This window comes from Osmia lignaria, chromosome 16, assembly GCF_051020975.1.
Source record: "Osmia lignaria lignaria isolate PbOS001 chromosome 16, iyOsmLign1, whole genome shotgun sequence".
In the NCBI taxonomy this organism is placed as follows: Eukaryota; Metazoa; Arthropoda; class Insecta; order Hymenoptera; family Megachilidae; genus Osmia; species Osmia lignaria.
In genome coordinates, this window is record NC_135047.1 from 4970893 (window position 1) to 4998210 (window position 27318).

General features: G+C 39.6%; 1 protein-coding gene and 1 long non-coding RNA gene across 2 annotated transcripts in view; one reads left to right on the forward strand and one right to left on the reverse strand.

Annotated features, from left to right (window-relative positions):
* Positions 1-811: 811 nt before the first annotated feature.
* LOC143306142 (uncharacterized) overlaps positions 812-27318 on the reverse strand; it is a 98043-nt gene continuing 71536 nt past the window's right edge. Inside the window, exons 4-7 of the long non-coding RNA XR_013063575.1 lie at positions 20610-20721; positions 20215-20509; positions 19695-19954; positions 812-1210 (exon numbers count right to left, since the gene is read on the reverse strand). This is a non-coding gene — a long non-coding RNA (uncharacterized LOC143306142). The remainder of the gene's footprint in view (positions 1211-19694; positions 19955-20214; positions 20510-20609; positions 20722-27318) is intronic.
* Positions 14369-27310, forward strand: LOC117600911 (testisin). The gene is made up of 5 exons (XM_034316966.2): positions 14369-14513; positions 19705-19888; positions 24368-24672; positions 25407-25558; positions 26817-27310. The coding sequence occupies exons 1-5, from the start codon at positions 14429-14431 to the stop codon at positions 26985-26987; spliced, it is 897 nt and encodes a 298-aa protein (XP_034172857.2). The 5' UTR covers positions 14369-14428; the 3' UTR covers positions 26988-27310.

The window sequence follows — 27318 nt, forward strand, 5'->3', positions numbered from 1 at the left end:
TTCTATTACAAAAGATTTTTACATTTTAATTATGTAGAGTGAAGTCTGTTTAATTTCCTTGTACTATAATAATTATTCGAGGCGGTACGATGATTCTTTATTTTTATTATTTTTAAAGAAATAATTTAATTTAAAATTGAAGTACTCAAACGGTTAGTAATCCATGGTATCGATCAGCATGTATCCCTACAATTTCGTATGAACCCTCAAAGTTTCACGTATTAATTCGTATCGATATCCGATGAACGAGAGGAGCACGTATCAACCGAGATTCGATATTTTCTTAGCGGATTAAAATCTCAGTCAGGGCAAAATTATGTTCGGGATTTTCGGTGTTGAGTCAGCGCATTTCCTTGCCCGTTCCAGCTTTAATCTCACCGACCAGCAAGCAGCCGATCCTCCTAATACATAATGGATCCCTAAGGCCTAAGGGTGAAGGTTCGTCCAATCGGATTAATGGCGTCGGCAGCACTTTTCCCAGCTAAATAATGCTACCGGGATTCGATGCATGCCGATCCCTTCGTAGCCTGCTTCTTCTTCGAGCACACACAGACACGTTCTTGGATACGTATACCATCGTTGCAATATCTTGAATTGCCTGTGATCCTGTGGCCATCCTGCTTCGACAGCACTGCACACGTAAGTACTTACCGAATCCTTCTATTTTCTATCTTGCCAAGAAAAACGACTGACATCGACTTCGATCAAATTTTGCAGCGATATAAGGAATTAAAGAATGTCGTCACCTCTTTGAATGTAATCGGATAATTGTAGGAAGGGAAAAGGGAAGGAATAAATAAAAATAAGTATTCCGTAGTATTATTAGATACATCAGCTTTATTTTATACTTTTTGGTTTTGAAAGGGGTTGGCACGTGATTATGCCTACATCAAGTTTACAAAGTTTTCTATAATGTTTATACTAACTATAATACTTTAATTTTAATAATTTTTAAGGTGCCTTGAATCGATACTTGTAATTTTATCTTCTTGTTCCTCGTTTAACTCTTTTCTTCTTTTCACTATTATTCTCATCCATCTCCTTTTTTCCTTTTGTGCTTGTATGATCGTCCATCTGCTTACTCTCTCTCTCTCTCTACCTCCAGTGACCATAGATACAAGAAGACTGGACATGTATTTGTTTTCCAAGGGTCATGATTTTGGGTATGATTGTCGAGCCTGTGTTACCAACTTCTCTTTTACCACACCACCTACTCAGAACAGAAAAGACACAATTTATTATTCAAATAAATCAATATACAATAAAATATTAGAATTATTTATTTATATAACATTCAATAACTATTTGGTCTTTGAAAATTATAATCATTATATTATACCTTTAATTTATTTTCCGAGTCTATTAACTTTATTCATTTTCATAGCTTATTAAATAAGCTCATAAGCGGGATGAAATATAACATTTCCTACTTCTGGGCCTCAGCTGACCATCCCTTTTATTTCTTATCTTATCATCCCCGCATTTTTATCATCCTTGCATTCTTTTCATCACTGCATTCTTTTTATCTCTACATTCTTTTCATCCCTACATTCCTTTCATCCCTACATTCGTTTCATCCCTACATTCTTTTCATCCCTACATTCGTTTCATCCCTACATTCGTTTCATCCCTACATTCTTTTCATCCCTTCATCCCTTTCATCCCTTCATCCCTTTCATCCCTACATTCGTATCATCCCTACATTCTTTTCATCACTGCATTCTTTTTATCTCTACATTCTTTTCATCCATACATTCCTTTCATCCCGGCATTCCTTTCATCCCTACATTCTCTTCATCCCTTCTTTCGTTTCATCCCTACATTCGTATCATCCCTACATTCCTTTCATCCCTACATTCCTTTCATCCCTACATTCTCTTCATCCCTTCTTTCGTTTCATCCCTACATTCGTTTCATCCCTACATTCTCTTCATCCCTACATTCCATTCATCTCTTCATCCCTTACATCTCTACATCCCTTATATCTCTGTATCCCTTATATCCCTGCATTCTTCACACATTCGCGACATTTTTATGTAAAATCGTTCAAAATTTAGTTCCTTTTTTCGCCGCCAGGGGGCGCTGATCGGACCTCGAAATTTTAGTTCAAATTTTTGCCGCCAGAGGGCCAAAAATTGAGCATGATTTAGTTCCTTTTTTCGCCGCCAGGGGGCGCTGATCGGACCTCGAAATTTTAGTTCAAATTTTTGCCGCTAGAGGGCCAAAAATTGAGCATGATTTAGTTCCTTTTTCCAAAACCAGATGGCGCTGGTTCAACATCGAAATTTTAGTTCGAATTTTTGCCGCTAGGGGGCGCTGTTTTTTCGAGATTTTCGTGAAAACCTCGAAAAAACAGCGCCCCCTAGCGGCAAAAATTCGAACTAAAATTTCGATGTTGAACCAGCGCCATCTGGTTTTGGAAAAAGGAACTAAATCATGCTCAATTTTTGGCCCTCTAGCGGCAAAAATTTGAACTAAAATTTCGAGGTCCGATCAGCGCCCTCTGGCGGCGAAAAAGGGAACTAAATTTTGCAAAATTTCTGGTGAAAAACTAACTTACCTTTACTTACCTTTACTCGAAGCAGTCTTTGTAATATAATTATTGTAAGGTTTGCAGGGATACAAGGGATGTAGGAATATAAGGGATGAAGGGATGAAAATAATGTAGGGATGAAAAGAAAGTAGGGATGAAAAGAATGTAGGGATGAAAAGAATGTAGGGATGAAAAGAATGTAGGGATGAAATGAATGTAGGGATGGAATGAATGTAGGGATGAAACGAATGTAGGGATGAAACGAATGTAGGGATGAAAGGGATGAAGGGATGAAAAGAATGTAGGGATGAAAAGAATGTAGGAATGAAACGAATGTAGGGATGAAAGGGATGAAGGGATGAAACGAATGTAGGGATGAAAGGAATATAGGGATGAAACGAATGTATGGATGAAACGAATGTAGGGATGAAAGGAATGTAGGGATGAAACGAATGTAGGCATGAAACGAATGTAGGGATGAAACGAATGTAGGCATGAAACGAATGTAGGGATGAGACGAATGTTGGGATGAAACGAATGTAGGGATGAAAAGAATGTAGGGATGAAACGAATGTAGGAATGAAACGAATGTAGGGATGAAACGAATGTAGGGATGAAAAAATGTAGGGATGAAAAGAATGTAGTGATACAAGGGGTACAGAGATCTAACTAAACGAAAGATGTAAAGGATGCCGCAGGGGTCCGGGGCTGGGGCCCCGGTCCTCATTGCACGCGGACAGAGGAGTGCCGGCATCGGGTGTGGCCCCCGATGTCGGCGGAATTTGGCACATGGCGAAGGGTCAAAAGACCCTACCTACAGTCCCTGTGCAGGCCACCGTGGTGGTTTTAGTGGGTAAAAATCCCACACTACCTCCGGCCCCTCCCCAGGGGGGCTGAAGGTGTCTTTCTGAAGATTTCCACCACGTTAAAAAAAAAAAAAAAAAAAGGGCGATTTAAGGATTGCAGGGATGTAAGGAATGCAGAAATGTAAGGGAGACAGAGATGGCTTTGGACTACAATGTGGAATAATATACAGAAGACTAGAAAAAGTAAAATGAAAGGGGTCCTCGGCTGAGACCCAGAAGAGGGGTGCAATTATATATGTTATTCCCCTTCGATGAGCTTATTGAATAAGCAAAAAAAATAAATAAACTAAATTAAATAAACTGTGGAAAAAAATTACAGGACACCATATTATTATTATACTGGTTGTGTGCCCACTTCTTACGGACCTGATGTCATATTGAGGTATTAAGGACCCCGAAACACCGGTGAGTATCTCTGCATACCAATATTATACCATCTGGGGTGCCAAGGACCCCGAAGCACCAGTCACTATCTCTACGTACCGACCTGATATAATATTGGGGTATTAAGAACCCCGAAACACCTGTGAGTATCTCTGCATACCAATATTATACCATCTGGGGTGCCAAGGACCCCGAAGCACCAGTCACTATCTCTACGTACCGACCTGATATAATATTGGGGTATTAAGAACCCCGAAACACCTGTGAGTATCTCTGCATACCAATATTATACCATCTGGGGTGCCAAGGACCCCAAGCACCAATCACTATCTCTAGGTACCGACCTGATATAATATTGGGGTATTAAGAACCCCGAAACACCGGTGAGTATCTATGCATACCAATATTATACCATCTGGGGTGCCAAGGACCCCAAGCACCAATCACTATCTCTACGTACCGAGCTGATATAATATTGGGGTATTAAGAACCCCGAAACACCGGTGAGTATCTATGCACACCAATATTATACCATCTGGGGTGCCAAGGACCCCGAAGCACCAATTACTATCTCTAAGTACCGACCTGATATAATATTGGGGTATTAGTGGGTAAAAATCCCACACTACCTCTGGCCCCTCTCCAGGGGGGCTGGGGGTGTCTTGTTGAAGATTTCCACCACGTAAGCAAAAAAAAAAAGGATAAAAAGAATGCAGTGGTGTAAGGGATAGAAAAATGCACGGAAGTAAGTAATAAAATCAACACGTCCCCTAATGCATTTATTCAATATAATTTAGGAAAAGATAAATACAGCAAATTAAACGAAAGATGATGCGCTATATGCAAGCGCGAATGGGATACACTGGAACACTGGATCAAAGAGAGCAACGAGTTGGAGAAAAGGTAAGTAAGGTTGGAGACCATAGTGAATGGTAGAAGAAGTTTAAAAATAACAGAGTGATAAGAGAAGTAGAGAAAGAAAGAAAAGACAAAATGCAGATGTAGGATAAAAGTATCTGATAATATGAGATGTGTGTCTTTGTGTCGATGATAGAAACAGAATACACTAATATTGTGTCTGACTTTATATTGACCACTATCACTGTGACGGTCAATCTATTCAAAAACGACACTATTTTAAATGATTACAATTAGAACGCTTTATACTACTATACACTATCAATGTCGCTATAACAATGAACTCGTTTAATTGCGATCAATGTCCCATTCGAAGTAAGGTCAAGATAATAATCAACCCCTAACCCAAGAGAAATGCCTGCTCGTCCTTGTCCCTTTATTCCAGGGAACCGGTAACTCGTTTCAGATGTTTCTTTCTACCATTGTTACCAGTGGAAAAGGAACGAGCGATTCAACGGAAGTACACCCCGGGGGAATGTCTCATCGAGCCAGAAAACAAGTAACCATACCTGTTTTCGTAACAATATTAGTAACATTTATCTTGAGTCTCCCGGTTCGCAGTTTCGCGGAAAATCAGGTTCATCCACGGCAGACAATTAACAAGGGGCCCAGGATCTTCCTGGTTTTCTAGCTATTTCACAGGGGGAGGTAGCGAAGGATGGGATGGCTTGGGGATGAAGAGGGAGGGGTGCCGAATAACGCCTACGAGGAGCCAGTAAATTACTCTTAACTTCTAGGAGGGTAAAAATTACGGAGTTGTAAGGTCAGAAACCGAGGAGGGCTTAAAATGGCCCACGCCCGACTCCCCTTCAACCTACCCCGCGAGGAACCATAATTCTTACGCTATCTACGAAAGAGAAACTGTTCCTTGCCTTTGGACTCGCGGGGATCGCTCGTCATTTATTTATTTTCTCACGTTCGTCGGGACTGGGATTCTTGGAGAATTCAAACCATGATACACCTCGCGGACATGCGAGGGTTCTAATTAAGGAGATAGACAGGGGTAATGCAGCGAGGTGACATTATCTTTTATGATTAATTCTTAAACTACATACTTGTAGCGACTTTCTAATTTAAAAAGAAAAACTACCCTTAGGCAGAGCGAGAGGAAACGCTTGGAGTACGCGAACGGTGCGAATAAGGGTGAGGATAAGAATCCTTGGTTAATGTGTATACGAAACGGAAGTTATTAAGGGAAAATATTCTTTGAAACGATGTTACTCGACGAAATAACAAAGTTGCTACACTTAATTTCTTTATATAAAGGACTTTAAAATGTAAACTAGCCTTATTGTAATCTTCTAAGCTACAAAAGTTCTGAGAATTCTGAAAATTTTCAGAATTCTCAGAACGTACGAGTACTAAACGTTTACGTCGCGCGAACTGCTCGTTTCTCGCCGATTACAATTACATTAGTTCCCTAATCAGGGAGATCTCTATTCTTCGCGCGGCTATGAAGGCCCATTTCCGGTCTGTCGAGGGTCTTTTCGTATGAAACAACCGCAACGTTCTTCGGGGTCTAAAATCGCGGTTTAAATGTTAATTCGTCCATTTTCCTTGCTCGTCTAGCGAAATCCGCGAAGGAGGTTCCCGGGGTAAGATCACCCTGCGAAAATGGCCTAGCAGAAAGAAGAGGCGAAGCGGAGTGTCGCGAGGGATATCAAATTATACCCGGCGACGTCGGTACGGTAAGTTGCGAGCGTTAAAACGTGGAAACTTTACCAATTTACTCGGACGCTACAAGGGAAATGATTTCTCTCCGGTACGACGGACAACTGTGACCATTTTATTCCATACAGGGTGTACAATGAATCAAAAAGGTATTTACACTGGCAATTTGATAATTTTATTAATTGTAATAAATTTATTTCATTTTAAAGAATGATTCAACTGATGGAATATGATGGCAGTAAAGTTACACGAAATGGTACTTATGGTTTCATCGATATCTATATCATTTGGAAATTATTTTTACCTTTAAAGAATGGCGAGGTGAAGGAACTTTTTTGTCGACTTGATATTTCGAAGATTAAAATGAAAAGGAGTAGAAAAATGAAATTGAAATACCGGCTGTTTCGACGGGCTGTCATCGAAAGATTAATCACCAAAGATGGAGGTAATCCACAGGACCATTAACGATTCGATTCCATGATGAAACAACCTGGATCCAAAGGGAACGTGTCAGCTACAGGTCACCGTGTATATCGACTGGCAGAGCTTGCAACCGCTATTACTCGTAAATACACGAGTCGCTGGACAAAATTGGTGGAAACGATCGTAATGGAAGGTGCGCGTGTGTGGACGTGAAAGGGTTGAACAAGAGGGTGAAACGACGACAGAGGACGGATTCGTGCGGAGAAAGAAAGAAAGAAAGGGAAATAACGAAAAAAGGAGGGCGAAGAGATGACGAAAAGAGAAGCGAAAAAAGGGGAACGAGCGAGGAAAGCGAAAAAGGAAAAAAAATGAATGAAAAGGGGTTGAAGAAGGAGCGTGTTCGCGTAAGCTGTTCTGTCCTCGATGCACTTAGCAACTGCAGTGTTCGTTTAATTTCAATTCGATTTGCGGCCGTGACGAAGGTAAACCCTCTTCACCGAAAGCGAAAAAGTCTCGGTATCTTTCGACGAATGACCGTTTGCTCGTGATAAATGTTACAACTAAACGATGATGACGATTAAACGACGCAACTATTAGTTTCGGTGCAGTAGGACGGGATTGAACGACGTTGTTTGAAAGGGTGGTCAGCCGATCGCAATTTAACGCCCGAAAACACGATGATTTTCGATCGTTTCGCGCAACGGAAGCGGAAGAATTTCGAAATTTCACGTGTCGAATACAATGAACGGATAAAAAGGGTACGTCTACTCTTATCGTACGGATATAACGTGGAAATGGTGGAAAAAGAAAAAAGATTGGAAAATAGAAGTGCATGGAAATCCGATATCTAATAATTTTTTAATAAAATATTCTCTTTATGGAAAATTTATTGACTTTTATTAAAGGTGTTCGAAGAATATATATTGGTCAAATAAAATATTATTTGGCTTTGTCTTTTGTAATATATGTGAACCGAATAATACAAGTGTAATAAAAATTTGAATAATAAACAAAAGTTTGATTCTAGAATGACAGAAATGCCCCATTTTTTAAAATATAATCTCGAAATTGGGGGATGAAACGATTTCTCATGTATCGAGAGTTCTAGTTTATGAAAGATGAAAACTTTAGCTTTGCAAAGCTTCGAGAACCTCTTAAATGAAATATACATACTTCAGCAAAATACAAGTTAGTAAATGAATGAAGTATTCATAGCCATAAGAGCAGGTTAAAGAAAGTTGAGAAAAGTGGAAAGGGTGGAAGGAGCTGCTTCCATAAAACATTCCATCATTTATTTGTAAGTAAAGCTAAGCAAATGATGAAAAATTTTACAAAAATAAAATGTAATATCTGCTTGTAATTTTATTTAAAAGAAACTGCAGAAAAAGATCTGCATTCTTTTTCTATTTTTCTATTTTCTTTTACTAACCCTTCTATTATTTCAGACAATCTTACAATAGATCAGAAATAAAGAAAAAGTATCCAGGATCCCTCATAGTTTCCATTCAACAAAATACCTCAAGGATAACAACATCGACTCGAAATGTTCGAATTACGTTCCCTCGAAAGAAGAATCAATCGAGACTATCCAATCTGATCGTCGATCCCTCGTTCAGCTTCGACCTGCCTCTAATTCCGTCGGATAAGCCTCCATATCCGTCGAAAAGATAAGAAAAAGAGCCTTTCGTAGCTCCGAAATTTATGACAACTATGAAAACGTAACCGGGTGTTTCTCCGTCAAAGGGAACACGAAGAAACATCAAAGAAAAGGGAAAGAAGAGCAAAAGAAGAGGGACTCAAAAGATGATTCGAGCCCGTTTTCTCAGAAAGATTGAACAAAGAGGGGAAGATATAAATCTCGAAGGGTGTAGAAAGGGGATATCTTTCCTTCTGAAAACGTAGCCTGACTTGTTCGTTTGATTTATTTATTTGTTTCTCGTTAAAGTTATCCAACGGTATCGCGAAAGTTCGCGGGATTCTTCTTTATATAACTCGCGTCACGTGGCTCGAACGAGACGCCGAAAGCTTCGACACTTGGACGCATTCGACGGGACGAACAATGAAGCACCGATACAAAGAGACTTCCCGTTCGAATTGACGGAATAACACGATTCGATGGAGACCAGCGAGCGTGAATGAATTCCTTTCGAGTTCCGTGCCAGCGAGATTGTTCGCTCCCGCTTCGATATCCGTTTCTTCAATCCGCGTTACGCGAATGCGGACAGTTACGCGACAGAATTCTTTGCCGGCTGGAATTTAATGGACGCGTTCGTGAATGTGTCTCGGGAATAGGCACGAAAGCGAAAGTCTACACCGGAGAATGCGAGAGAATAATCGACCGATCCGATGGAAATGAGAGACGTTTGATATTCGATTCGAAATACGATGCAAGTTCGATAAATTTGTGAAACATAATTTCAAGATAATTAGAAATGAAAACTATATTGTAGACTGTTAATTTACAAACTCTTTGGGACTTTAGAGATAGTCCAGAATTTCCTAGTCTTAATAAAAAAATTCATATGAGTCATTAAAGACACATGCTCTTAAAAGTGTAACAATGCCAATCCCAGACCTTCGCGTCTCTAATATAAAAAATGGAAAATATTCAAAGAGCTCACGTGGTAATTGGGGTGACACGTTGCACGTGATGGATTAAATACACATTTTCACGGTCTCCTCTCGTTATTGGTTCTCGCCGAGTGATAAAACCTCGCCGACAACGATAATAGGAGCACCTTTCCAGGCCAGGGGGACTAGGTCGTCTCGTTAAAGCAGGTTTATCTCGACGATGGCGAACTCGTAATGTCGCCTTATCATTCGTATGCAACGATCCGTCACGACCAGTCATATTGTCGTGCGAAACATTTTACGTAGGTGAGAGGTGCAGCCGATTCGACGAACCACCAATAACGATAACATCTTATACACGTACGATCACGCACGATGCGTTTCAATACGTTCGATACAATTGATTTGTGTAATATAATTGAGGACGCAACGTATGGTTGTATAGAATCTATTTAATAAAGCTAATGACACACCTTATGCGTCTTATAATATCCTTAACCTAATGACGCACCATATGCGTCCCATATAATTTATAGGGAGGACGCACCTATTTTTATTTTTGTTTGTATTTAATTTTTCCATTTGGATCCCACGAGCAGGGTCGATAATCAATGTCCACCCACGCAGAGCCGCCTTGCGTGGGCAAGCCTCTCGGCACGGTGCCTAACACCTTCAGCTAAGACGAGACCTAACCCTAACTGAAACTTAATCCCCCTTTTAGTCGCCTCTTACGACAGGCAGGGGTTACCGTGGCTGTATTCTAAACTCCCCAGCCACAGGGGGGTTAGGGAGGACGCACCTGATGCGTCTTGTGAAGGGTGATTATTAACCCCTTCTACTATGATTTTTTTCAATAGTTCCTAACTATTCGTTGCTTGAATTTTAAAAGAAATAAAGAAAATTGAAATATGTCCTTAATTGGACAAATTATAATTAGAATTAAAAATTGAACCATACTAAAAGTACCAGTCAAAGACACATTTGAAGTGTCAGTTGCGATACGAGTATGTCTTGATATTATAGGGCAAAGGGATAAGGATGTTAAAAATTAATTTTTTTAATATAATATCCCAGTACATGTAAGGTTTATTACGTCAGTCGCAGTGTCGTAGAAAGAAATAAAGTGGTTAGACACCTTGAATGGTCGAGCTCGAGGAAAAGTTACTCGAATGAAACGGCAGCCGTCGAATGGGTAAATTAAATTAGCTGTTGCACGAGTTTTCAACGCGAAGGAAATTTTTTTTTCCCTCGGTCAACCGCAGCTTTCAAACGAGAAAAAAGCGTTTACCTCGAACACAGAGAGCGATACCGGTACAATGCCCGGTGAAAATGAACCTTCTACTGTGACAGAGAAGAAAGTGGAAAAAAGAAAATTACATTAATTTCTACCACCGTTTAATTAATATCGATTACCTTCGAAAATTTTTCAAGAAGTTCAACGTCCACCATTTCATTTTTAATTTGTGAAAAATATTTTTATAAAGGAAAGGAAAAATTTTTGATTTTTCTATCAAAATTGTTCGACTAAGGGAAAAAAGGGTTCGATTTGAAAATCCGATCGGCCGATTCTTTCTCTGGTCACGATAACAAGTACTCTCCCGCAGGATAGTCGGCTTTTATTGGACACGGCATTGTTGGCAAGATAAACTAGCTTCCGTGCGAAATATCCGCGCGCATCTGGGTAATCGCGACTACGTGCTGGCGAACCGACAAAAGCTCGATTCGCGGACTGACTATCAAAAAGCTTGTTCGTTCTCTTTCCCCGTGACGGAGCTGGTTAAAAAATTCTTGCACCACCGCTGCGAGCCAGCAGACCAAAATCAATGGGTAAATTGTAGCCAACAACGCATGGAATTCGATTTTTTTCCCATCGAACACCCGCGTATCCTGATATCTGACTGATGTATCCCGACGTTCGAATCCCTCGAAAAAAAAGGTACCTTTCAGTGAGAATCAGCTTTTCAATTGGATTTCAATTTCAAATACCCTGTGTACGTTCGTGAAATAAAGAATAGTTTGTAAATTGTTCAAACGATAATTCAATGAATTTTATCTGATAAAGAAATATTAAACCATGTCGTTCTAAAAATAAAATTGAATTTTCTTTCTCATGAATCGACCATTGATTGGCTGACCATCTTTCTTCAAGAGTCAACCAACTTTTACTGGTCCCTTCGTTCCACCAAGTATAATCCGATTCACGACACTCTATGCACCGCTATGATACTTTCTATCAAGCTTCTGGACTTTCACAATTCAATTGTCGCTGCAAGGCTGAACCTGAACGACGTTTTTCCGCCGTTTTGGTTTGAGTAGCTTTTGGATTCAGGGTTTGTTGGAGCTTCCGGTAACAGAATCAAAGAACCGGTGGGAAAAGTGACATTTCCTATGGTCAAGGAATACCCATAGGCATGGTGAAAAATTTCAAAAAGATTGGAGATCATCGAATATAAATGTTTTCGATTAGAAAAGTGTAATAGTGGTGCGTGGGAGGAGAAGGTCGCTCGTATCTCAAGTTCACCGAACTTAATTTCGTTTTCGTCGGCCTCGTAATGTCAGTGACTTCTAGTCTCTAAACCAGGGCCTTCGACCTCACCACCTGTATAAGGCAACCGAGCAATGCCAACTAAAATTACACAGCCGATCAAATATTTAACCGACCTTCTTTCAACGCCCAACGAAAGATCTTCGAAAACTTAAACCTCTATAAATATACATTAGAAAATTACCTAATCGAATAATTATCTGCCTTGACTGTCAAATATGTAATAAATTAAATAAAAATATGTAATTATACATATATAATCAGACACATTGAAGCTCTGAATAATTGAGAATAAAAGTAGTAATTAATTATTAAAAAGCTCTTGATTTTCTATATTCTATTAGTATAAGACAGTAAATGTGTAGAAACTCACATGTTCGAAGCAGGCCTGACTCACAGTATACAGAACTCGACCGAAGTGTTTGAAGAACTGAAAGCAACTGTGCTTCGACCCCGCGAATTTGTAAACATATACTAACTCGTCTCGTTCAAATTAATAATTCTCGTTAAAAATTAATAAACTACAAAACTGAATATCTGAATTAAAATATTAATAATAATAAGTAAAAATTTAATTTTAAAAAAAATGTCATTCTCATTGGTTTTGAACCCGCGCACCTTACAATTCCTTTTTACTGCACCATGCTTTGTATATTTTTTTAAATGCATATTTATCGCACTGATAATTACATTATTCCCTGTTGTTCCGTCGTTTACAACGGAAAGGAACGTTGTAACATAGGGGTCCAATGATCAAAGGCGGGTGAAAAGACGCTGGAAGTATCAGTTCCGCGTCCGTGGGCGTCCAATCTCTAGGAACGAACTTGACCCGGTTAAAGCAGCTGCAGGAATATTTCGTGATGTACCTGTCGCGGGCAGGTAACTCGAACGGCTGTTCGCGACGAAGGTGAACACAGAACGGAGGCCGGTGGAAAGGGACGTGACGTTTTCGTTAGCTACGAGAGAAGCAGGCTGCGCCGCGAGACAAAGAGTGGGTCAAGTTCAACGGAACGTGGTTGGAGTAACAGTCGAGTGACTCTCGCTTTCATATTCCCTGTGGCGTGTTACTGGCCCATTCACGAGTGCACGCGTGACCGCACACGCAACGAATCGCGAGCGTTCCTCTCCGCTGAGTTAACAAGGTGCGGTGCACCCTTCCTCAGGGATGAAGAAACAAACCGATCATTCGTAAACGGAAAAATTCCCCTGGCAAAATATTCTCAGAATTGAATTACCTTAAAAATGAATTCTTCTAAATTTGAAAACCCTGCTGTATAAATAACCAAATGCAATTTCAGAAGGGAAACTGATAACCATCACCTCCAACTTGCATTATTTCTACAACAATGGCGAGAAAGGGTTTCCAATTTTCGGAAAATTTAACTACAAGATGGTATCTGCTAATGTTCATGTTCCATAGTGGACCAGATTCCACGGTACCGATTATTCTGACCAACTGTCACGATGATTACTCGTAATCCGATTGCCGTTTGTCGATGATAACAACGTCGCGGAGAATGTATGCTTTAATGGACAGCTTTAATTGCGACATCATTATGACAAATTGCAAAGACGAGATAAGAGAAGGGTAGGCTGAATCTTGGTGGAAAAATGAAGACAAAACAACGTTATCTAAGTATTCATCTAACACGATGTTAGCTGTAATTGGACTTTCAGTCTTATCTGAAAACAACTCGACCTTATGAAAACGCTGCCTGGTAACGAGATTATACAATAACAACCCCCGGGCTGTTTTCTAACGGAACAAGACATTCACGGTGGCAGATTGGGAAAGAAATGAACAAGGGTTGGAATATGGAAAGGGGAAGATTAAAGTTTAATCTCGGCATTGATACTTCCTAAACTTATTTCGAAAGAGATCATCAAAATTGACGAAAATAAATCCTGTAGAAAAATTAACGTATTCCTATATTATAAGGCTATATCTGTATATCCATGTAATTCGATAAATAAAAATAATTCTTTTTAATATAAAAATCGTTTAGAAAAATTATTTCATTCCCACACCAGAAGTCCAAATTAATAAATTCTAGCAAATGTTTGAAAAATTATATGGAACCCTTCTGCGAGTATAATAAAAGACAGTAATATCATCGATACGAGATCGAGCACAGCCTTGATCGGATGACAAAATCATGCCGACTGTCATCGTAATCGATTGATATCTGTCCTTTGGCCCTTGACCGAACAATCGTCGAGAGAGAGGCATCGCGAAGCGTATTAAGTGCCGAGAGATTACCTTGAAAATTACATCAGGGTCGGCTTTGTATTATCATTTGGTTTCCGGCGCGTCTGTTCTTGAACGTAGGATGCGAAGTTCGAACGTCCGAAAGGTGTGTGATAAAAAGGGTGGTGGAAGGCGCGACAAAGAACGAGAGTGAACAACGAGAAAGATGCAATCGTAAGAGAAGTCCCGTATAAAGAAGCCCCGATACCAGACGCTACGACACTTTTTCATTGTTCCTCGGAGCAGAGGCTCGGCGAAACCGGAACAACATGGAATCCCGCTACGTTTCCCGGGTGTTCGTTTTTCTGCTTCTCGCCGGGGCTGCCAGCCATGTTTCCAGCGAATATAACAACCGTGAGTAAACGATATTGGACGGGACAGTTTTTGAGTAATTAGCGAAGAAATTGCGATGATCGATAATTATCGGTAATGTTCCAATCGGGACGATTTTTCTCTCGAACAATACTCTAGCATTGCCGGTTCCATTGGTAATCATTAAAAGGAAAATTGATCCTTTGACAATTATTAGAATTAGAAATTTTGACGAGAATCCAACATTTCCCTTCGGCCGTCCATTTAATTATAGCAGAGTATTAAATGAACAGCGGAAGTGAATGGAGAGCCCCAGGACAGAAGCTTGCGGATTACGATAGGACACAGGAAGTTAATAAACCGAATTTACTGTTCGCCATAACTGTAACGAACTTTCGTAATAGCTGTAAGCTAGTATTCTAAGATCACTGATATAAGTGTATATTTCATCTTGAATTGAAAAATAGAAATGGTTAATTTCGTACTCGTGAATTAAATTTTGTTTTTAACAGATAAGTGTAATCGAACGAAATATTCTCGGCCGGCATGAAAATTACGATTGATCGTCACGTTCGATAAACTTACGCTCCCGCGATGATATTTATTAAACGTAACAATTTTCCGCGACATTAGTCATTTTCGATAATACGCGCGTCAATGAAGCAGGACACCGTGAATTCCAGTTGCGCGAAATGATAGGATTAACGTTGGATTTTCGCAGTCATTCATTACCGATTAATGCAACGATGCAGTTGCACGTTGCAGCCGGTCACGCGCGATTGCTTTTTAAAACTGATGCAATTCTAATTTAAATCCTTCATATACATACGGATATCATAATAAACACCCACGCCGTTATGTGTATTTTCATATTTTTAACTGTGAGATATAAAATGATACCGTGGGATCTACGTACGTTGTATATCGAGGAGTACGCTTGAAATAATTGGGAGAAAAATAGACTGCGAAACTCGCGGGGATATTGGAAGATATTACATTCGATCGTTAATTGCTCGTGTGAACCTGCTTCTCTTCGAATACAGGAACAAGCGATTTAAATTTCACGGATTTTAATAAATATTCCACACGAAATAATCGAAGGTTTATTCATGAAGATGGAAAAATATTCGTTAATTATAAATTTAAAAAAATGCAATCTATTATACGGGTATTATGTAAATTGTAGAATTGTTTGTAACTTTCATCGGTTGTAAATAACTTTTTATTTCATTAGAAATTCAAAAGTGTGGAATATTTTAATATCGTATGAATAATTTTGCGTTGTGTGTAAAATTTAGAAAATGAAAATAACATGAAATACGAGATTAAATTAAAATTTGAGCTCTCTTCATGGTCCGTCGTTTGAGAATTAAACATCTAATATTTGCAAATTTTAATTAACGATAATTTTGAAAGAAAAGAATGAAAATTAAAAAAGGGACGTGTAGGATAAACGTTGATCCATTGTCACACGTGATATAAATCACGTTGCGTAGGCGGAAGATTAGAAGGAAAATTAAAAAAATGGGTGTATAACCCGGTCGAAGGCCGGGACTTAGGAAGTGTACGACCTCGACTGGCTCGATGACTGTTGTAGATCCGAGCAGGGCAACGTTTGGCTCGTGTTCGGTTCTTAACCTGTCGAAGGTTGCGCAAACGCCGGTAGAAATTTAATTACCAGCCGCGGGCCCACAAATTTCCGAATTTCTCGCTACGCCGGCGTCAGGTTCGTGCATTCGACGCGCACCGCCAGGGACAAATTAATAGCTCGCACGCACGCCAAGGTAATCACGTTAATGGGAATACGTAATTGGCAATAAATTAGCGAAACGAAAATACGTCGATTTTCGACTCGACCCAATCGAACAGACTCGTCCAGTTAAAATATCAGAAATCGAGCGAACGAATCATCCGCGGTGGATCTTCTTTGAAATCAATCACCGAACCATCGAAACGGTAATTAAGAAGACGAGTATGATCGATGGCCTCCAAAGTTTCACGGCTCTTTGACCGTGAGATATCGAGTCGAAAATTGCTCCAACTTCTTCCTAATAGTGGTTATCTTATCTGTCTAAAGAATCTACTTTAATTAGTACCTATATAATAGTGATAAGTAGATGTGGGACCGATTACACACTGGATATTTCTTGTCAAATGAGAAATCAAATTACTTATTTGACAATGTAGGGAAATTTATGATGGTCTCAAGCTGTCTCCGATTTTGATAAAACTTGATGGATATATTAAGCAGGTGGAAATAAGGGACACGTATTTTTTTTATAGCTGCCCAATTGCAAGTTTAGAGGGTGAAATCACCCATTGAAATTACAGCAGAAAAATGGGATCTCGAAAGCTATCAGAGAAATAAGAAAATTTCTTAAGGGAAAGTTGAATTATTTATCCCAATTAGAATAAAAGAATTGCAATATTAATAATATGAAGACTGTGAATTTACGTAACTTAAGTTCAATAAATATATTATTACAAGCTGATAACATTTCGTGATAAATGTTTTGGACACTGACGTTTACATATCCTGTGTACCCGTATCACAATTATCTGACTGAACTTCATTAGTATGCTTTATGGCCACAAATAAATATGATTTAATCAACACAAAGTGTCTGTGTGCAAAACAATAGGATTAAAATATCATTCTGAAATTCAAATATTTTGATACTTACACAATGCATCATAAATTACGTTAACTAAAATTGATTAATTTTCAACAATTGTCTGTCATTTTCGTATATTATGTGCATATAACGATACGTGTGTTAAGTACAGAACAATGATTCTGTTATCTTAATATCTGCATGTCTGAATACCAGCCTTTGTTACAAAGACATGACATGGAAAGCAACGAAAACAAGACCTTACTGTGATTAATAAATGTATATCTCATAAAAATAGCTGCACGTATGCTCATACATGTATATCACGCGCGGTCCGCGTGTTAGAAGTTTTCTTATATCTGTGATGGTTTTTGATAAAACACCTTGTATGAAACGAATAGGAAACCGTGAAATTTGATTGAACAAAATGAAATTATTCCCCATGAAGAGGGGACACAGTAATCGTGAAAACTTTCACGTGTCTAATTCTCCAAATTCCTCGCATGACACTCGGAAATATCATTTACGAAATATTTCCGTTACGATTACGTAAATCATTCTCGTAACCAACGGGTTATAGGGTCGAGCCGTATCGAGTGGCAAGATAAATTAATTATCAGGATAAATTACCATCGATCTAGACAGCCTTAATTAATCCTTTACGATCCTATAATTCATACGCCGCGACAATCATGTTTTCTACTACTGAATATCATATTAAAATCTACTAATAGTAGTCAGAATCCTTTTGATATTACACGTGTCACAAAAAAAAAATATATTCTATTCGGGTAATCGCTCTGCGACGAGTTTTAATCGATAGTTCTCTTTTATTTTTTTATCTGACCGATTTTAATCCGCGTGAAATTCATCGTCACGCTTCGTATCGTTTACGATGCAAATACGTTCCGCCGTTTTTCAGGGATAAACTCGTATGAAATGAAATGTTTGATAGACACCGATAATACGAATGACACTGTAAACGAGAGAACCATTGATGTGGTTAACGAGAATTTCAGGAACGTATGGCTGTTATTTGGAAGAGAAACAACCGGGATTAACGTGCAACGAATTACTCGCAATGACATTTTCTCTATTTAGAAATTAAGAAATCATAGAAATTATACTTTCTTGTTGGCTTATAATATTTCCGATCAATTGAAAATCCTATAAATATCAATATAAATTGACTAAATAATTCAAAATATTTCGAAAGACAGTGAAATTTCTGAAAATAAAGGAAGACAGAAAAATGTCTCACGAAATGCATATTCAACAAAGACTCAAGTCAACCCTTAACCATAAAAGAGATACCGAACGAAAGCGAAAGGGTTCGACGTCCCTATTCTCCTTTTCCTCCTCGACTGGTACCTGGTTAAAATAACTGGTACCGCTGCCACCTGCAGCCAGAATCCGTACAAAAGCCTCTAAAAAGAGTCTCCAGTCTGTCCATTCTCGAAAAAAAAACCCTGCAAACGAAGAGGAAGGGTAAACGAGCAAGGGGAATTCCCATTCCATGGTACGCTGCACCGAAAGCATCAGCATATTATCATGACCATGTTCGGCCTGCTTTTGACATATCTATTACGCATTTCCGAATAGAGGAGACTTCGAATTCTATGCCCTGTTCCCGTCCTTCTCCCGCTGTCTGTTCGTCTTCTTCCTTCCCTGGATGACAGAAGGGCCGATGGGAAGAGAAAGCAGAGGGCGGAAGTAGAGAAAGGGGCTGGAAACTATGAGAGAGGAGGGTAAGAGGGTCCCACACAGTGGGTGGAGATCGGTGGTGCAGACGTAGAGGTCCAATTAATCAGCCAGGGCGTGAAACGAGAGGGGGGGGGGGAGAAAGGGGGTGGTTCGGTGTTGGAGGATGGTCGAAGGGGGTGGCTACGGGTTGTCGCAGGGATTGCGGTGACAGATCCGCCGTATCTATCCCTATCTGCTCGGGGCATTAAATTCGCGCGATGCCAGTACCGGTGCCGTCACCGGCCTCGAATCCTCTTGAATCGGTTAACATTCCGCTGTACGCGTTGCTTCAGCTTTCAATTAAACGCTCGTCCACGCGTTTCGCCCATGCGTTTTATCTCGGTTTAAGGATGTTGGCCACTTTCCGGCACCGATCACGAAAAAGACACCGAAACAACGAAATCACGATACCATGTTTCTAAAATTTCAATATTTCTCAAAATCACTCCCAAAATTAATTAATTCACCGAAAACAATCTAAAATTCCTATTAATGTATCTCGAAACTAAAACCCTATCTGGGACATACATCCTGTAACTGGAGGACACTATTCCTGGAAGGTAACAAACGAAATAGGATTCGGTTCCGTTAATGAACACCGTGCTTGCTAAGTGATTATTTCCGATAAAAGTTGAAATGAACTTTCCTGGCAGCGTCGCAACGATGCTGCTCTGTTGGCTCGTTTAATGAAAAAAAAAAAAAAAAGGCAGGGAAACCAGGACGAGCTGGTACGGCTGCTTTGTTGCAGCATTTCCCGGAATCGTTTCACCGTCTAATTGTATAGAAGATCGTACATTACAACGCGTTTCGTTCGCGTCTATCGTAATCGATTGGCGACACTTTTAACGAGATAACGTGTACTTACTTGATAACAGTTGCCGATGTGCCATGCGGCCAAGGAAGATTCGCTACACGCACGGCAAGGCTGGTCGGAGGACAAAACGCGATACCGCACGAATTTCCTTGGATGGTGAGCATCAGCAGAAAAGGAGGACACTTCTGCGGTGGTACCATTCTTAATTCAAGATTCGTCCTGACTGCAGCGCATTGCTTGTGTTCGTAAGTATACTATGCATTGTAGTTTTCCTCGAGTTCCCTCGCCGCGCTTTTATCCTTTCACGATTCCTGCATTGTACGAGTTCAGTATTGATAGTAATCGCAGGTGAGCTTTTGTCGAGCGGCTATTCTCAGATTTAGATACTTTTGAAATATTATTTCAACAATTGTCGATCTTAAAGTCCAGATAAAAATGAACGGGTCTGATTAATAAATTCAGAACGTATCAATTAGCCTAATCGATTCGGTAGCTTCGAAGAGCAGAAATAATCAGCGAAAAAAGTGCATCTAAATTTCAATGCATGCACGTTAATCAATATGCAACTTACCGTGGAAAATATTCGTGGCATAAAACCGACTGTTTCTGCATGGAAAGTTGCCCATTCTTCCAAGTAATCGGATCTGTAAATGTTCGCGGATGGAGATTTTATCAAAAGGATATTCGCAGAATCCGTGTGCCAAAATTGTCAGTGCCGTCTGTGTAAATGTCAGCAAAACGCGAGGAGCACCATCTTGTCCAACAAACCATGCTGTAATTATTCCGATCCCGACCTCAATTGAATAGTGTGATATTCGATTCGTTGCAGTAAAATCTCGGTGAATAGTAACTGGTTCGTTTTTCAACTGGAACCACGTAATTCGAATGTCATGGAAACGCATTAATACCGTGTATAATTTGCAATAATCATGGTCATGAATATGCGAAATGTTGAAAGGTACTTACCAAGACTGTTGGACGATGAAAGCCGAAAATCATACTAAATAGATTGATCGCTGGCAAAGGGATGGTAAAGAGATCCAAATTTCAATGGCAATCGGATGAAACCCATTTGAACCTGCAAAAATAAATGAATGGTTAGAATGATATTAGAAATGGATATTAATATTAATGAAACTTTATTTAATTATGGGAAGACAGAAGGAGCAGAGTTGGATAATACAGTTTTCCAAAAAATTATAGTACCTACCTAAAATTTTGAAATTTAATATCGTTTGGTAGACAAAGTTTGACATTCTTTAGGAAAAGATATTTATTAATAATCCAGTTTTCGTGACAAATATCCTGATGGTCCGAGAGTTGAACGCGAAATTGAAGGGAGAGAAGCATCACGTGAATGCGATTTAAAGTTCGAGGGACAGGATGGTTGAATTTTTTAAGAACTCGTTCCCTCGAAACGCTTTGCGAGCAACTGCGTCGTAATCCGCTTAATCCGTTCGCGCGGTCCACGCGAAATCTGTGCCGCTTTAAAAATCCAGAAATTCGTGAAGCTGATGTTGGCCAGCTACGCTTGCAAAAATCATCACGTCCCGGTAAAAGGATAAAAGAATTTACCGGCCGCGTTCAGAAATTACGAAAGACTATTTTCCTCACGGTTACAAATTTTTATAACCCACCGCTTTAAATGGGGGAAAAATTCTTCCCTTTGGATTTATCGTATGTTGAATATTAAGTGTGGGAAATTTCCTTGGGATAAATTTAGAAACTTAGCGAATTTGACAATTACCAAAATTTGGTAGTGGTAAAAATTACTAATTACCAGTTTAGCATTTAGAAAAAATTTCCTAATTGGCATTTAGGAAATTAGCAAATTGACAATTAGCAAAATTTACTAATTACCAAATTGGCATTTAGAAAATTACTCTTCAGGCAATTACAAAATTTCCCTATTTAGAATACCAATAGAACAATTGGCAAATGAAAAGATCGGAAGAAAACTGGGTTCGTTTAATCGACGTGCGTTAATAATGAAAACTAAATGGAACGAACGAAAGGTCGAAAGGATGAGAAGGAAAAAGAATTCCTGGCCTATCACGATGAGTTTATACATGCAAATGTACTCGTTCGAATATCGAACGTTTGTTAGCAGGACAAACGTTTCTCTGACTTGCAGGCTAGCTTTGTGATCGTCGAAACGACCGGATAAACGACCAATCACTTCGTTGAAATTATATAAAACGACGCGTTCCCTCGTGGTTCGTGAAACGAGAACGATATCGATGTTAATTAGAGCGACGATTACATTTTGATTGAAACCACCGGTGTATTTTTCTAGCTCGAATGGAAACGCATAAAGCAACGTGTTTAATTAAAGATTTCCATTAAATTCAAGTCCTACGTTTACCTCGTTCCTGACAAAATAAATTCCGTCTCATTTCAGAAATTCGTCCTTAAAAGTGTAGATAATGTAAACGCTCGATATCGGTCTGGTAATTAGATTCAAAAGTAATTCGCTGTGCTCCCGTTTCCACCTCGTCGCTCAAAGTATCTCGCAACAGGAGTTATGAAAAGTTTAGCAATCGTCCGGTATAATAGTTTTCGAAAAATATAATCGCGATGCCTCTTTCTCGGGGATTACACCGCGGAGATTTAGCAACGTCGATGGCGGTGTAATTAAATGTTGAGAGAGGAACGTTGCGCGATGAAACGTGTAGACATTGCGTATCGCTCTGTGGATGAAGCAGACAGAGGGTGGCGGAGAGGTAGATAGGGTTGAAGCTGGACAGGGTAACCATAGAGAGAATTCAACGGAGCTTCGCCGTTGTAAACCATGATTGCGTGTAGATTACAGACCACTGGGTAATTGCTAGTGGCCATGCAAAACGCATGACAAAATGTTGCCAGCAGGCGCGAGCTCGCGAAAATATATCCGACCCCGGGCCATTGTCTGCCTTTTCTTTATCGTTCACGGAAACGGTTCAAATAAATTTCGTTAATGCACTTCTGCAAGCGAAACGATATTATTCGTGGAAAAACTGCGGGAAACGAGTAGTTACTTAACCCTTTTGCCGCGTTACAAATGAAAATTGTCCATTGTACAGAAAACAGCTATACGAGGCTTCAAATTTTCTAAATTTATTATTTCCATACGAATAATAAAATAAAAATTGCAAACTCTATGAAGAGGATAAATCGTTAAAAATTGGAAAAAATATATACTCGTTTATCCAACAATATTCCAATTCTCAGAAGCCAAACAATACGTGAATTCATTGAAAGAGTTGAAGCGTTAATATTCGATTTACTACGTTTAATTGAAAAATACTTGAAAGCGCAGCTGAACAGTTTAACCAGGCGCAAGAATTTTATTTACAATGAAGAGAATGAATCACTGAATGTAGAGTTTTATATATTGGAAAAATATTTCAAGCAGTTAATAGGTGAAATTCAATTAAACTTGTCATAACGTGGCAGACAAATAATTAACAGAATAACAACGGTTTACCGGTTTTCCTCTTCGAGTGAATTTACAATTGTACCTCCGAAGGTACCCCAAGTTTCAGGGTCCCTGCTTTGTCTTTTCTTCGAAAACCCCGGTTAATAGACCCTTCCATCTTCGTCGAGGCCATTCTATTGTTCCACCGTGCTCGCAGATTACACGATTTAGCCCGGTTGCATCATCGTCCCTGTTCCCCTTATCATCGCACCCTTCCAATTAAAATGCACCGCTGGCTAAACGGTGGCTCGGCCAGAGGGAACGAGTAGCCTTTTTACGGGAAGCCAACCATTAATTGTAGCGTTAATACGGTCGCACACTCTGTTGCAAAAGGAACGAGGGGTTGCTAACTGTTTCATGGCAATCTCGCTTTCGATCGTTCCATTTATACAACACTCTGTCAATTGTGAATTCGACACCCCTCTTGCTTTTGCTTTTGTTCTTTATGAAAATATTCCTAGAGGTAAAATTTCATACGATACTCGCGTCACTGCCTCCTATATTAACTGATTATTTAACAAAAATGTGGGACGAATAATTGCCTGTTGCTAAGCGAAGACATCGCCAGAGAAGGGGTTGCTTTTCAAAAGGTCGGAGGTGGAGGAAATGAAAGGAGCCAGAGAAACAAGATGGCACAAACGTTTCTTTATTCCTTGTACCATCTATACGCTTGCTTCTTGGCGTACTTAACTCTCGCGATGATTACTTGCCGGTTACATAGTCGCCGGACTTTGACTCGTTACCGGGCTGAAACCGGCAACGGAGCAAGCTATTTGTCCTACTTGGCCTACGTGTATCCCGTAAGGTGCATAAAGTGGAAGTTATAACTTGGCATTTTTCAACGGTAACCCCGTTTTGTACCTCGAAGAGATACGAGCATAAAAAAGGTAACTCGAGTAGCTTGTTTCGACGCACTTTTGTAACCCGCGGTCTTGGACTGCTAATTAACGACGTTAAAGAAGATTTAGAAGGAATGGGAATGAAATTTATGGCACCTCCTTTTGTTGCCGATAAAGGTCGGTACAGAAATGCAACTTGTTACACGAGGAGAAGTTGGAGGAGTTTGTAGAACAACGATGATTTAAGATGGAAGTTAATTTTCTGCAGTCATCCTGCTTGCAGGTGTTGTTTAGTTACCAGTATAAATCTTAAACGTTCTATGTCTATTGACGGAGAAGTTGAATATACTTTTCGAATTTCTATTTTTCTTATTATCATCCAACTAATCAAAGACGAGAAATAATGAAGTTTCTTTCGTTCGATTCAGAGCAAGATCGATGGTACCCGCCGGTCAATTGCGAGTGAGCCTGGGCGAGTATAATTTAAAGGAACCGGAAGTGCCGGCGTCTAAAGAAGAGAGAGTAGCCAGCATTATCCTGCATCCGGACCACAAATGTGGAAAATACGTGGACGATATTGCCCTTCTGGAGCTGGCTAGGCCAATCAGTTGGTCGGAGAGCGTGAAACCCGCCTGTTTACCTGTGGCCACAGGGAAACCAGGGTACAGCGCCTTCGGCGGGGAATTTGCTAAGGCCGCTGGATGGGGGTGGTTCGGCGAAGATAGATCTAAATGTAAGTAAATAATTCCACGTTCCTTCTCTGTACAGTAATTCACTCGCCAACTGAAACTCTCGACGATTAATTGCTCTACGTTTCGTGAAATTAATTGGACGACATAAAATCGAACCCGGACGAATAATTCTTTCTTTTTTTTCTCCCTTCTTTCGCACTCTTTTGCAAGTTCTTTTTAACGAGGTCTTCACGAACGAGTTGGTCTATTGATGAATTAAGAGACGAGAGAAACGCAAGCTTTCCTGTAACGATTCAATTACTGTTTCGTTTTCATACAAATAGAATCGTTGTTAATGTAAATTGTCAAAGAGCTGTACACCGTGAACTTTTCCACTACGAGCTTCTATCCTTGCGAATTCTACGACTGAATTCCGGCTCGCTTCGTCGAATCAAAAGAACCAAGGCTACCTTTGGAATTGAACTTCGGTCGAAAGACGCTTTCGGTGAAATCAAATTTCAACGACTCCCGCTGAAGAGCTTTTTCGATTTACGACAATTTCAACTACGTAGAACAGAAAGCATTTTCTCGATGGCAAATGGAAAAATTATATATCAATGATTTCTATACAGATAGCTACGAATCGATTAATGTTTGTACCCTGTAATGTACCAATATACACAGTTCAAACGTTTCGGTACACTGTTTGCTCGACGAGATTACCCTTAAACATCGAGATCCAACAAACTCGGGATTAAACGTTTCCGCTAGCAAAGAACGTTTCGCTGTCTTCCAGATAAACGAGCGGACGTGTTGCAGAAAGTGGACGTTCGCGTGATCGAGAACAACGTTTGTCGCGAGTGGTATGCCAGCCAGGGCAAGTCGACTCGCGTGGGAGAGAAGCAAATGTGCGCTGGCCACGAAGAAGGCGGTCGAGACGCTTGTTGGGTAAGTGAACCCTCATACTTTACCCTCCACTTGTCCCTTCCTTCCGTAAAATTTAACAGAAACCTCGAAAATTTCCTCGAACACTCTCGAATCAAAAGTGTCTCTTATCCTAAATACCCAAACTTTATCTCAAACTGATAATTCTTACAGTACAATAAACTCTCGATATATTGCCGCTTAAATTAGCAGCAAATTCATGAAATTAGTATTATAAAAAGAGCTACGACGAACGCTCAATCAGTGATATAACGAGAGTTTACTGTATCGATCTTCTTTCAACTTGCGTTCAGCTTGTTAGATAACGAATAGATCCGTCAATCGATTACGCGCAGGAAATTCACGCGCTGTCGAACGACCGCGACACGAATTTCAATAAATATCGGCGGTCATGCAACGGATGCGTACGTTGAATTAACAGCGAATACCGCGAGAGGCCAAATCGTTCGACCGCGAAACAAGGGAGGAGGAAAAAAGGTGACATACGAGAGACCCAGTGAAAAATATGTTGACAAAAATATTGCGGTTCGATATAACGTAATTATCGGTGACAGCCAGCTGCGGGAAAAGGGTTCGGGAATACGTGCACGTGTTTCCAAGCCGATACGTTTTATTGCGTATTCCGTTCGCGGACCATTTCAGAGAGTGTCTTCTACTTCATTGAACCATATCGTTGATTTGTACATACTGCGGTTAGTTATCTGGGACTGTGGGAGGTAATACGGTGATTGGGTAGGATATTACTTAAGAATTGGATTCGTTCGTGTGATTAGAGATTCTTGGTCAATTGGAAAGATATGCTTGATGAAGCATTTGAAAGCTTAGAACATTAAACTTTTAGAATCTTGGATTAATGAGGATTTAATCTACATTTTTGGAAGGACCCAAATCCATCCTATCTTTTTTTTATTAGAAATTTATTAGAGAGTAATTAGAGATTCTTGGTCAATTGGAAAGATATGCATGATGAAGCATTTGAGAGCTTAGAACATTAAACTTTTAGAATCGTGGATTAATGAGGATTCAATCTACATTTTTGAAAGGACCCAAACCCACCCTGTCTTTTCCTATTTCACGTTTCCTTCCAAATTCCTTCACCATCTTGTTCGATTTATAACACATAGATGTGAATTTTCGCAAATTTCAGTTTGACGAAATAAAATGATGAAGAATTTTGTGAGTTTATATTTCTTCGAAGCGTTTGCAATTTTGCGAGAAGATAAGAACGTTATTTTTAATGATATCATACTTTTGTCAACAGGCTGACAGTGGCGGACCATTGATGATCGAAGGTCTATCGGGGAATAAGATGATGGTCGTAGGAATTGTCTCTTCCGGGGTCGGATGCGGCCGACCACGACTTCCTGGTCTCTACACACGAGTCTCGGAATATATACCTTGGATCTCCCAACAAGTACTTTCGATTCGGTGAAGAAGAATTAAAGACTTATTTCGTGGAGAATCATCTTAACAAGGGTTTGGGGGTAGCATTTATTTATAAGACAATTCGTGAGACACTAGGACAGAGAAGAAAAGAATGAGAAACTTAATTTATGTAATGTAAAATAATGTAATGCAATTAATATCGGTAACCCATTAACAGTGATGCAAAATGTGATAAAACAATTCCTATTAAAGACTACAAAAGATCGTTATAATTAAATGTAAGTACTTTGTGAAATATGTTTTCCTATCTAGTCATGTTATTGTATAATTGTTGTATGGTAAAATTATAACAAATACTTCGAGAAGATGATAGTGTA